This window comes from Polypterus senegalus, chromosome 11 (genome assembly GCF_016835505.1).
Source record: "Polypterus senegalus isolate Bchr_013 chromosome 11, ASM1683550v1, whole genome shotgun sequence".
Lineage (NCBI taxonomy): Eukaryota > Metazoa > Chordata > Cladistia > Polypteriformes > Polypteridae > Polypterus > Polypterus senegalus.
The window spans coordinates 64,068,338-64,082,326 of NC_053164.1; the positions used below are offsets into that span (position 1 = coordinate 64,068,338).

The 13,989-nt window shown below is 42.1% G+C and overlaps 1 protein-coding gene across 1 annotated transcript in view; it reads right to left on the minus strand.

Moving 5' to 3' along the window:
- The window catches only part of LOC120539105 (oocyte zinc finger protein XlCOF6-like), a 52,197-nt gene extending 38,298 nt beyond the window's left edge, over window positions 1–13,899 (minus strand). Inside the window, exons 1-2 of the mRNA XM_039768869.1 lie at window positions 13,798–13,899; window positions 4,351–4,799 (exon numbers count right to left, since the gene is read on the minus strand). Coding sequence (XP_039624803.1) covers window positions 4,351–4,765 — 415 coding nt within the window. The 5' untranslated portion in view covers window positions 4,766–4,799; window positions 13,798–13,899. The remainder of the gene's footprint in view (window positions 1–4,350; window positions 4,800–13,797) is intronic.
- Between the last annotated feature and the right edge of the window lie 90 nt (window positions 13,900–13,989).

Genomic DNA, 13,989 nt, shown 5'->3' on the forward strand with positions numbered 1-13,989 from the left:
TCCCTTCCTTGCTTCGCCACGGGATTCACGTCTCCCTGCTGATAACTACAGACTTTTTGTTTAATCCATGGCTTCTCCGCTGTTTTATTGTTAATTTATTACGATTATAGTTATTGTGTAGGTATTTTAGACTTACTTTACATTGTTCAGGTACCCATTTCCTTTATCATTCCAACCGCATCCCCCATTAACATGTCTATCGAGGTGATCACCATCGATCAAAGAACTGTCACTTACCGAGTGGTTTCCATGCCCGCAGATGGCACCTGCCTTTTCCATTCTCTGTGTTACGTATTGCACGGCCATATCAGGCTCACTCTTGATATCCATTGTGTCTTATGTACTGAATGACTGGCACAGGTTCAAGGTGTGGACTGATGACGTACAGGAGATAATTATACTACACAGGAGCACTAGAAGAATGAAATGCTTAAGCTCTTCACCTATGGATCTGCATGTGAGTTGATGGCTGCCGCTGAATTGTTCGGTTGTCGCTTTCAAGTGTACTGAAATGGCTAGATATTTTACACCTTTCGACAACCGCCAATGCCTCTTAAACATCTTAGATTGACAGGTGACGATTTGAGTAGTGGACACTTTGATGTTTATGAATGTTTAAACTCTCAAAAGCTGGATGTGAAGATATTGATGAAACCGATTGTATGCTTACAACACTTGACAGATGCCGAATGTCTCTTCAAAACAAGTCCTACAAATACTGTCGTAATTGAAACAAACCATGAAACTCAAACCGATTATGACAGCAGCAATCCAAGCTGTGAGATTTGAGACAAGATTACTGTTCACATGGCCAACTATATGTTGCATGCTCAAGAGTAAGCTCAGCGCACAGCTTGGTCAGATTACAACCGGAGGGCCGAACTCACAATGTGGTATACAAAGAGATCCTTAACAGATAATTATTGGGATATTTTCCCTCAGTTTAAAAAGGTTAAATTTTCTTCTTAATAAAAATTTTAAGGCAGTACTTCGCTGCTGAGAAGTGTGGGTATTTTGCTAGTTATATATAAAACAAAACTACTATATAGCTAATACAGTTATCTATCTGTCTAGTGCCTTCTCTGTCTGCCTATTATATAGTGCCTTTCCTGTTAATATCTGTTGTACTGTGCCTTCTCTGTCTGTCTATCTAGTGTCTTTCAAATCTATCTGTACTCTCACTGCCTGCTTGCCTACCTGCAGCGTCTGATGATTAATTGCAGAGATGAAAAATATGTATATTTGTGATACTGTTATTGCCTCGTCTGTCTGCTATTATACAGTGAATTCCCTGTCTGTCTGTTATATAGTGCCTTCCCTATCTATTCATTTTTCTAGTGCCTTTCACATGTGAATGTACTCCCACTGCCTGCTTGCCTTTCTGCAGCATCAGTCATATAGTGCCTTTCACATCTATCTATCCATCCATCTATTTATTACATAGTGCCCTTCACATCTATTCATGTGTATGTCTGTCTATTTTGTTCTCCTGACAGTTTTATTAATCCCTTGGGAATAGACAGACAGACAGACAGACAGACATCGATATCTTCTATTACACAGTGCCTTCCCAGTTTATTTGTCTACTGACTTCTTTGTCCGTGTATTACTCAGTGCATCTCTTACATAACTTAAAAATAAGAACAGTTATAAGGACACTTGTTCATGTTAATTGCAGTCTCAATTTTTAAATATTTTAAAAACAGCATCCCACATTTATTAAACAGTGACTCTCCTATTTGTTTGTCTATCTATCTAGTGCCTTTCAGATCTAGATGTACTTGATTGGTCTTCCTGCTTTCCTGTAGCATCTGTTGAATAATAAACAGGCTGAAGCATTTTTCAATTATTTTATTTACATAAATCTCAGAGATAAATAATTAAATAAATAAATAAATACACAATAAAACTAATATATTGCTAATGCTGATATCTATCTGTCTGGTGCTTTCTCTTTCCGTTTTCTTATATAGTGCCTTTTCTGTCTGCCTATTATACTGTGAATTCCCTGTCTATCTGTCTATGTAGTAATAATAGTATTATTACTTTTTGGTTTCCCTGTCTGCCTAGTATATAGTGCCTTTCCTATCTATCTGTCTTATAGAATGCCCTTCATGTCTGTCTATCTATCTACCTGTCCAGTTTCGTCTCTGCCTGTGTATTATTTACTGTATACCCCGTTTTTTCTATCTGTTATACAGTGTCTTCTGTATGTATCTGTCTGTCTGTCTGTCTGTCTAGTGCTTTTTCACATCTACTTGTACTCTCATTATCTGCTTGCCTTCCTAAAGTATCTGTTGATTAATAAAAAGCCCGTACCATTTTTCAGTTAGTAGTGCTTTCTCTGTCTGTCTTTTATACAGTGAACTCCCCGTCTATCTACTGTATATAGTAATAACAGTCATTTTATTATTATATAGCAGCTTCCCTATCTGCCAATCATATAGTGCCTTTCCTTCCTATCTATTTATCTATCCCCTTAGCTGTTTTTTTATATCTATTATACAGTGCCTTCCCTGTTTACTTATATATCTAGTGACTTCTCTATCTGTCTGTCTATTATGCAGTGATCTGTCTGTCTATGTCTTATGGATTTTAAAAATCACAGTTATAAAGACACCTGTTCATGTTAATTGCGTTCTCAATTGTTAAAAATATTTTAAAAGGAGCATCCCACATGAAAATACAACGATCTGACTGACTGACTGACTGACTGACTGACTGACTGACAGTGCATACCACTTTATATGGTTAAAAAGAAAAGAAAAAAAAAAAAAAACAACACTTTCTCCCCAGCAGGGAATCAAACTCGGGTCTCTGAGGAGCAACAGGCCTGCTGTGCACTGATTGGCTGAGCAGTCTGTGTCAAGTATCTGCGAATGGCCTATCTCCGCCTATCTCCCCCCATCCCACCCCCCCCCAGCGCGGTAGGCGGGGAAAGTTAACCCGAAATAATAAAGTGACTGCAGCTCTGAGAGAAAAGGTTTCTGTAGTTGTTAGTGACCTGGTGAGATGGTACTAAAGTGAAAATTCTTTACACTAGAACAAAATATTTTGGTGCTGTATAAATGTCAAATTTGATTTTGTCTCTGTTAGACATTACGTTTCCAATAGTTTGTTTTATTGCACTGATTCTGTTCAGTGTTTATTAGAATGCTGGGGGGGATGCCAGAGGGGGTGTTCGCCTAGGGCACCAGACAGGCCAGGACCGCCCCGTCCGCGAGAATTAAATGATTTGTTGTTTGGTGAAAGTGAAATCCCGCAAGAGAAAATTTCAAGCCCGGCAAGACAAGACTTTATGCAAAGGGATTTAGAAAAGATCTGCCCACATTTTAATGTGTAAATTATTAAAACAGAGCAACACTAACTTAAGCCAACTCAAAAATCAGCCTCACAACAAGAGAAAAAATTTATGAACACATCTAAAGGGGGAGCTGTGCATGAATTTAACTGAAAAATGAAATGAAAAAAGTCCAAAACTGACAAAAACCATTTCAAGAGTTGTACTGGTGGAATCAAAGCAAACGGGATTTTAGTTTAAAAGGGACACACTTGAGTAATCAAGATATTGAAACTGTTTATCTTGAATTAATTTTCCTTAACAATTAATTTTTTTTTTACACTTAAATATTCATATTAAAAAAATTGTATTGATGTGAAACTATTTAAAGAAAGTGTGATAAGTGTGGCGGATGGCTGGTATGCCCCTGTGATGGAAGGGGCACTGGGGGAGAGGACATATTTGGGGCAATACCTCCACCAGAACACAAGAGGGCAACCACCCTGGCTAACATCGGGGCCACTGGCTTCAACCCTGTGGGGGTCTGTAGACACTACCAGGCGACTCCTGGACAGTTGCGGAGCCCAGGACTGCAGCACTTCCACCACACTTGAAAGTGCAGGCAGAAGAGGATCCGGGTGCCCATGCAGTACTTCCATCACATCCTCAGAAGTGCTGCCGGATGACCGAAGAGCACCTGGAGTGCCTCGGGGTGCAGTACAAAAGAGGCCACCTCACTCCTTTTGGGGAGCCGGAGTCGGGAGGAGGAGGACAGAGCTTGTGGAGAGGAGAGTAGGCGGCCGGAAAAGAAGAGAGAAAGGAAGAAGGGACTGAGCAATATTTGTGGGTGATTTGTGCACGGTGTGCTGAAAGGACAACAAAGAAAAGAAATAAAAGAGTGTGTGTGTGTGTGTGTGCTTGGACTTGTGTCACTGTGCCCGTCTAAGTCAGGGTTGACTTCCACATGCGACCGGTTTTGATTTTTTTTACGCCAACACAAACTGACGTTTCAACCAAGGTGTGTTAACTACATTGCCTCTCCTGTACGTTCACATTCGGTTTCCACTTACCTTCTTCGGACTCATCTGTAGAGGACAACTGATCTTCCCAGGTTCTCCTTGACATTTCCTCAGTTGTGTCTGAATCAATATCAGACTTCATACTGACAGGATGCTCCTCAACAGGACAGTTTCTACTTGGAGTGCAGACTAATCCACTTACTCCTCCATCTTGACTCCCGGACTGAATGTCTTCTTCCTTGACTTGCTCTATTGCTTTGTGTTTTTGGACATCGCTGACGACAGGCTTCTCCTCAGTCTCTTCCTTAATAACCACAGTCCCCTGTTCAAAATCCTCATTTTTAATGCACACACTCTCCTGCTTAAGGTAGGCATGTCCCAACTCACAGTCCTCCTCCTTAATATTTATAGTCCATTCCTTCATTTCAGCCATGTCCAGCTGGCACGTCTCCACTGTCACATCCATCTAGTAGTCAAAGGGAATGGCAGCCTCTTCCTCTCTGTGGAAAGAAAAGGATTTAGGTCAGTTAGAGATTAATCAAAAGAGACTTGAACACGTTTCTGTTTCTTGTCTTATATCTAAATGTCTACGCATTTAGTGTGTGAATGTGTGTCGGCCTGTCCGGCGCGGGAGTGCGAGGCTACAGCATGAAGCTCAAAGAGCCAGCGAGGCGGCCCCAAGTTAACAGGTCGGAAGAAGAAAGAAGTACGAGGCTACAGCATGAAGCTGAAAGAAAACGACTCAATCACCAAAGTGAAAGAGCCGAGGAAACAGAAACTTGCTTAGTCACTAATATACAAGCGAGGCGAGCACATCGGCAAAACGAAACCGCCGACTCTGCATTTCAATTTTTTCTGACAATTTTAATAGTTTCTAGGAGCCCGGGCTTACACAGTTAGTTAAAGTATAATCATCAGACAATCAGTGTCATGAAATAAGGTCTGTGGCGGCCCTGCTTTTTAAAAGTAATAGTGTGGCTTAGCTCGGGAGCAGGGTGCAGGTGTGACAGCATGGCGGAGGACCCTGGGGCTGCCGACAGGGGAATTGGTGCACTTGCATTCACGGGCAGTCACGCACTGTCTGGCCAGTTTCCTCTTTAGTATCCCTCACAGGTGGCACAGTGGTAGTGCTGCTTTGCAGTAAGCAGACTGTGGAAGATTCTGGGTTTGCTTCCCGGTTCCTCCCAGTGTGGATAGCGTTTTGAGTACTGAGAAAAATGCTATATAAATGTAATGAATTATTATTATTATTATTACCACCCCGGGGTACGTAATTAAGCTTCTGCACCCACCAGTGTTTAACATGCCAAGCAGTACAGAAAGGAGGTTGGAGAATAAAGAAAGGGAGCTTCAAGGCGAGATCAAGGAACAAGTCAGGAGGAGAAGGAGAGGAGGCTCAGCGGTTGGGCTTCTGAGAGAGAGAGCGAGAGCGAAGGTAATGGAACTCCGAAGGGTGTCCATGTTGAGCTTCAGTATAAGAGCGGGGACTTGGATAGACCGACAGCATATGGGATGAAGGGAGTACTGGCTAGGTGTGTCTCAGCTGCAGCCAGGATGGGAGTCAGTGGATGGAAATGGCAGCTGTAGGCATTGCTGGACCCAACCACCGGGTGGCGCTGGCGAGAGAGATGTGATTATTTGCTGAGGAGTCTGACCTGATGCCTGGGAGTAGTTCACTTTAACGTGTCTATTGTTCTTCTGTTCTTTATTTAACCATATACAATTTCTCGTATTAGGAATTTGTTAGTTTTCACATACCCCTTGAGGTCGGAGCGCAGGGTCAGCCATTGTAAAGCCATAAACTGGTTAAATCTGCCTAAAAAGCAATACAATAACTTCAAAAAGTTTCATTACCTCTGAAATGAAGTAAATGTGATGTAAATTTTCAAAGGTTTACATGTGTGAATTTCCCCTTGGGATTAATAAAGTATCTATCTCTCTATCTATCTATGTTACCTTTGTAATAGTAATGCGTGTTCACCAAATCATATAAAATACAGTCCTAGTAGCACTAAAACAAGATGTCAGTTACACGTCTGATTCGCACTCAGAATCTCCCTCAGCTTCAACTTGTTTGCAGGCCAGACACACAAGGGAATGCTCTGAATGTTCCTGGCAAACTGGAAGTGTGCACTGGGAGCAAGCGGCCTTTATCATTCTCTCCTTTGCCCTTCTTAGCTACATTTGCTGCGTCTCCTTCATCAGTTTTTGTCTCCTCATCACTTGTCTCAGTGTCCCTTCCATCATCATTGTCCTTTTCATTTGAGCTGCCTGATGTATTGAAATCTGACACTCCTTCATTATTTCAGCCAGGGCTTCCCTTGCATCCCTTCCCTTTGTTGGTCGTTGGCTCATTGGTCATAAACACATCAGCTGGACTTGCTCCTCAACAAACTATACACCAGCAATGTCTCAGGAAATCTAAGCCAAAGAAAATACACATTTAAATAGAAAACTCAAATATAAAATGAAGCAAGAACGCTCGTACAAAAATGGTAACGTTTCCATGAATGGAGGGGGTCTCGGAGACCCCCAACTACTTTGTGCTACTGTAGCACTTATTTGCACTAAGCTATTGAGAAGCAGATTTCGGCACAACACAAAATGAAAAGTCAGGAAATGTCATGGCCGTCGTATTACCCTGAAAGGGAAAGAGTTTGAAAATCTGCGACTGGGGGTCTTGGAGACCCCCTCATTCATGGATTAGGGTAAAAGGCCTGGCTTTTGGTTTTTATCAGGACACTCACAGTCATAAGAATAAACATTATACATATAATGGAAAACTTGGAAATATACATTTCATAAAACGTACTGTACAGAATGTTATTTTTTACACTATTACAAGCTACACTGCGGCTGTCTCAACAGACTAACAGCAAACATGGAATCCCAGAAGTCAACGTGCGGTTTTCTAGGAGGAATCACCATCTCCGCACACCTGCTGATCTGAGGAGGACACTGATTGAGGGACTGGAAATGGAGGAAATGAGACCAAGGTGTGGGACATAGTGAGTGTGTGTGTGTGTGTGTGTGTTTATGGGTAGTCAGGGATTAAAATGGGGTCCTGAAGGGAAGTGAACCGAGACATGGATGCTGCGTTCGCCTATTGTCACCCAGATAGTGACCACAAGATTCCCGAGAGCACATTTGACCTCACCTATTGCTTTGGGACGTGGGTGACAGTCCACAAGGCTACCCAAACTGTCCAAATGGTGAAGTAACAGCAAGGCCGGATAAGGGCATCCCCAAAGGGCACACAAAGCTAGTCACACATTACGAGGAGCGCTTACGTCATAATAAATCAAGTACAGCGGTGCCTCAGTTTGAGAGTATAATTCATTCCGTAAACGCGCTAGTAATTCAAAGCACTCATGTATCAAAGCGAATTTCCCCATAAGAAATAATGGAAATTCCAATGATTCGTTCTACAACCCAAAAATATTCATATAAAAATGATTAATACAAAAATATAATATAAAAATAGATAAAACAAAATGAACCTGCGCTTTACCTTTGAAAAGAATCATGGCTGGTGTGAGGGAGACGAGAGACAGGAGAGGAGGAGGAGGGTTAGGGTTATTGTGTAGGACGACTTTCACTCGAACTTCACTGCTGTCTGTTGGCTCACTGGAATCTTTTTCTGTTTTTGCGACTTTAACAAGGAACCCATCCAATGACAGTTGCTTTTGCCTCCTTTTGATGACATGCTTTACGCACACACACACACAGTCACAATGCTGTAGTAAGCAGTAGACGCTCATACGGATGTCGACTACACGAGTGAGGCACGCCGACCGAGACCGAGCATGGGAGACGATTACCCACAATCCTGCAGAAGGAGAAAAACCATCGGCTCAGTTGTGATCACGTGACGCTCGGCAGACAATGCATAGACGTACTGCTCGTTTATCAAGTTAAAATGTATTCAAAATGTTTGCGCGTCTTGCAGAACACTTAAAAAGAGTTGACAGGGATTCTTTCACTCAGGTTTGGTGTTGCTTGGCGCCTCGTTGTGTACGTTTTTATAAGACTGGACATTGCTGCTAAGGTGGCCTTTTCCTGACAATCTCGAAGGTCAGGCTCCTTCATCTGAACAGCAGTATGTGTGCCTCACTCAATTCATCACTTTATTTATTTATATTTTAAGCTGAAAATGTCAGATATGTTTTTTGATAAAACACCATCCTCTGCTTCTCTATTTTAAGTTTTCCTTTCACTACACCACTGGGCTCTCAGTTTAGATGACCATCCATTACGTCTTTTTCTCTTTGCATCGCGGTAACACATCAAACGTATGCACTCATTTTAAACCAGTAACCAGTGAGACACCTGCCCTGACCGCGCCCGATCTACTTGTAGGTTTCTTTTCAAACCTTTATATTTCGGTGTAGATCAGGGGTGTCCAACTCCAGTCCTGGTGGGCCACACCGGCTACAGGTTTTTCATTCTAATCATCTTCTTAATTAGTGAGCCATTTTTGCTGCTGATTCACTTGTTTGGCCTTCGTTTTAACTGACGTGACTCAGACCCCTTAGTTGTTTCTTTCTCCTTAATGAGACGTGCATTCTTTCTCCGGTGTAGAACCCTCATCATCATCCGAGTTCACCTCTGCTATAACACATCCTTACATGAGAACAGCAGTGTCAGATCGGGAGGGAGTGTGAATGTAACTGGGAAAATAAAACTGAATACAAAAAAAAAAAAAAAGAACAACGCTAACCTTTACAAGTACCGTACATTTACACCAGCTGTTACGGACTCAAATCAAAGGTATGTTTTCATTCTAAAAATAGAAAGAATAAGAGCAGCTCACTTCTCAAAACAGAGTCGGGGATTGAACCCGTGACCCTTTGATTACTAGTCAGCAACTAGTTACGCCACCAAAGCAGTCGTATCAAAGGGGTGTGAATGTCGCACCCTAACGCGGGTTCTTTTTCTGCAGTTATATCCTTGAATAGAAGCACACTTGTTCTGTTATATTTGTACCTTTTGTGAAAGTGTTTACTTGATATTTAGACACATTATACACTTCCAGTCTACATTTTGTCAATTATTACTAAAACTTGAAAAACGTTTCTGTTTTAACGATATGTTTACGTAGATTGTTGTAGACACAGAACACACATGAAATGCACGTGTTCCAAATAACGATATAGTATTTACTCAATCTATACAACACTAAGCAACTGACATGTAGGTAAACAGACCTGAGCTGAGAAAACTGTGCAGAGCTGGGGGGATGTAATAGCAGGCTATCTGCTGCTTATCGACACATTTACAAGACAAAAGACGCCGACAGAGAGGTGCGAAGGGATTTAAGGTGGGATGGATATACGAGGTTTTTTCATAGGCTTTTGCCAATTCTAGTGTTAAATCAGCTGTACACACAGTCCTGTCCAACATCCATCTGTGCACATGCTGCTACTTTTATTGGATACACAAAATACTGCACTGGTATCAACTGCAATTTATTCTGAGAGAGGAAGAACAACAAAGGTTTTACTGAACACACCCATATTGATTTTAAAAATGTTATACTGGAACGGGTGTTTTTTAATGGAGATAGATAGATAGATAGATAGATAGATAGATAGATAGATAGATAGATAGATAGATAGATAGATAGATAGATAGATAGATAATGCACTATATAATAGATTATCTCTATCTATCTATCTATTATATAGTGCCTTTCTTATCTATCTACCTATCATATAGTGCCCTACCTATCTAGCTATTATATAGTTTGATAAATAGATAGATAGAGATAGATAAATAAGAAATGCACTATATAATAGACAGACAGGCAGACAGATAGATAATGCACTACATAATACATAGATAGATAAACTATATAATATATAGATAATCTGTCTGTCTGTCTATCATATAGTGCCTTTCTTATCTATCTACCTATCATATAGTGCCCTATCCATCTATTATATAGTTTGATAGATAGATAAGAAAGGCACTATATAACAGACAGACAGACTCATAATGCACTATATAATTAATAGATAGATGGATATGTGAAAGGCACTATATGATAGGTAGATAGATAGATAAGAAAGGCACTATATGGTAGATAGACAGACAGATATTAAATAAGCACTTTGAATAAATATATACATAAATAACCAGATAAATAAATATACACACACACACTATGATATGAACAGTAAAGTACAGTTTACTGTGCTATCGACCTATCGGCCGGTCACTAATTGTGGGCTAGCAGCACAGACCTCTGTAACTATGAAGTCATTTGAAGGTCGGTCTTATTCTTCAGCATCTACAATCTGTCACAAATGCTCTCCTCGACCCACTTCAGTTCGCTCACCGTGCTAACAGATCCGTTTGCAGACGCACTGAACACGGCTCTCCACTACCTCTTGCAGCATTTAGACTCTCCAGCTACTTACGCCATTGATCTTACTTGTGGCGTTCAATTTAATAAAATCATACCAGAGCTTCTCCACAGCAAACTTCTCAGTATGAACGTGGACTGTGCCATCTATTTCTAGATCTGCGACTTTCTAAGTAACAAACCTTAGACACTGAAGATGAGCAAATGCCCGAGCAGCAGGTCCACCTCAGTGTTGTGTTCTGCCAGCTCTCTTTTTCTCTCTGTGCACCAACGACTGCACCTTCAGTGACCCATCTGTTAAACTGCTGAAGTCTGCTGGTCACACCACCCTGACTGGCCTGATCACAGAAAGGGATGAGGCACATAGACAGACTCCCGTCCCTTACCTGGCTGGAAGGCCCAGGTGGCAAGTGGACAGGAAGAGTGGCAAGGTGTTCCCTGCCTTAGGCAGGAAGATAGCAGATGATGCCAGACATGAAGTGGGTATGCCAGCATCCTGGCAGGGTTGGGCTAAGGAATAATACCTGGTCAGGAGACCAGTGTGATGGAAAGACAGGGGAGAGACAACTGGTCCTGGCTATATGTTCACCCAACACATTAGGTGGCAGCACCCCTGGGCAGTCCTTACAAAACAGACATGCTGGAAACTGTAGTCCCATGGGGTGGCCTTGTTGGGTTCTGAGGTTGACGTCAGGGAGTGCTGTGGGTATTTGAGAGCCCTGCATTCACAGACTTCTGCTTGACCTGGCAGTGCTTCCAATGGACTATGTCCTACCACCAGAAATACTCCCAGGTCTAGGATAATAGAAGCCTCTCAGTCTCATCCTGGCGAGCTGGAGTCGGGTGGAAGAAAGAAAAAAAATGGCCCGGAGGAGTGGAAGAAGAGTGTTGTGCTTATTATTAGAAAGAAATCTTTTCAAATAAACCCAGCATTTGCACCCGGGTCTTGTGTCTATGAAGTGCCCCCTAGTGGACCAGAACCCTCAACAATATTGATTTGAACTCCCTGAAAGCAGTCGAAAATAAAATGACTGTGGATTTTAGGAGACACCTCTCTCCTCCTACGGTCCGAGTTATAAATGTTGTCACTGTCACCAGGGCAGAGCCATTTACATTTCTATCACAAAATGAACTGGGATGAAATCATAACTGGTCTTATCGATATCTTATTATGGTCTCTTCCAACTTAAACAACTTAAATTGCCCCAATTCATGCTGGCCCAGTTTATCGGAGTGGTCACTGAAAGCCTCCTCACGTTCTCCACAACTGCCTGGTATAGCAATGCAGCTGCTCACTCTTCACACAAACTGCAGCCTGCTATCTGGACAGCAGAAAACACCGAACTCCATTGAGGTCCTGAAATATACGACAAAGGCTGCACTCACCCGGGCAAGCATCTCTTTCCGTTTCTACCATCACAGAAACATTTGTGGTCACTAAAGACAAGAACATCTTGACATAGAAACAGTTTCTTCTCTACTGCAGTCACTCTTATTCATCGGAGTCTTCCTCATTCCATTCAATATAAACTGTGTATATTTTAAACAGGACTTACCTAATAACTGCAGGAAAGCAATTCTACTTTACTATATATTGTTTTACATATCTGCGTTTACTATATACCATGTTGTGACCGTGTCATGTATCGTATTATACCTGGTTATGTATATGCATAATAATAACTCTTCACATGTATATTAAACTATTAATTCCACAGGGAAGTTCAAATGCATACTGAAGCAGAAACATAAAAAAAAAACAACACAGACTCACAGGACAAACAATATAGCCAATCATCCATCCATCCATTTTCTAACCCGCTGAATCCAAATACAGGGTCACGGGGGTCTGCTGGAGCCAATCCCAGCCAACACAGGGCACAAGGCAGGAACCAATCCTGAGCAGGGTGCCAACCCACTGCAGGACACACACAAACACACCCACACACCAAGCACACACTAGGGCCAATTTAGAATCGCCAATCCACCTAACCTGCATGTCTTTGGATTGTGGGAGGAAACCGGAGCACCCGGAGGAAACCCACGCAGACACGGGGAGAACATGCAAACTCCACGCAGGGAGGACCCGGGAAGCGAACCCGGGTCTCCTAACTGCGAGACAGCAGCGCTACCACTGCGCCACCGTGCCGCCCATAGGCAATCAATCAATCAATAAAAAATAACCTTGATGAGTACATCGGGTTGAAGCAAGCGAACTGCCCGATAGCAGTGGGCAGAAGAGACCCCCAGAGGTGCTTCTTAGCATAGAGTGGTGGAATGAAGTTCTCAAGCGAGTGACTCCTGGAGGGGGATCGGGGGCTATTTTCATGATGGCATCCAACTTTGCCACAATCCTCTTATCATGTCACACTAAGAGAAATTCCTAGCAACTGCATTGCCCGGCAAATTTAAATATATTGCAATAAAGGCGAGATTCGCGAAAAATATAAATAATTAGTTATGGCTCGTCGAGCCTCCTGAGCCTAAATGTCAAACTCCACCTGTTCATGCAGGTTCATTACAGAATGGTAAAACGTGATAAGCTAAATTATCAACTGAAAACGCCAAGACTTAATAAAATATATCTTAAATTACTACGCTATTCACTCCTATTGATCTTTTTTGACAGCGCGAGGCAAACGGGAAATATATATATAAATATAAGTAAAGATTCGCCCAACACCATTAAAACCGATAATTATGAAAGGTGCTAATTCGAAATGAGGAAAGCCCTAAAACTAAGTAGCACAGAATTGTTCACAGTAATGGACACGAAACTCAAACACATTTCAAATCCTTTAAGGATGGGGCGCTCGTGTCCTTAAAATGTCTGTCAAGCGGAGCTTCTAGAGCACCGGACAAAGGAAGCGCCTTATCATTTTTAATAATATCAGCGTGTTTAAAATACAATAATTAAGATAAACGGGTTAAATAGATTCGGTTGCACACATCAGTAATCAATTGCATTCGACCCCTTTATTATTATTAGGAAGACAACGAACGGGGAGGACCCACGGACGTACCGATGAATTCAGTCAGCGCACGAAAAAAGAAAAGACCGAACGAACAAAAAAAAACCCGTATATGCCTCTCAGTTCAGGGAGTAAAATCCCCGAATTCTACTCACTTACCCCCATATCTGAAGATGATCTGATTACCGCTAAACCGCCGCTCCAGGCGCTGCTCCTTTTCTCGTCCAAGCTTAGGGAAAGACTGGCATTTCCTCCTTCTGACGTCACGGCCTCCCGCCTACTTCTGACACGAACTTCCGGGCGGAGAGAAACCCCAAAGTCGCTGCTGATTGGTTGCTAAGCAAGTCAACA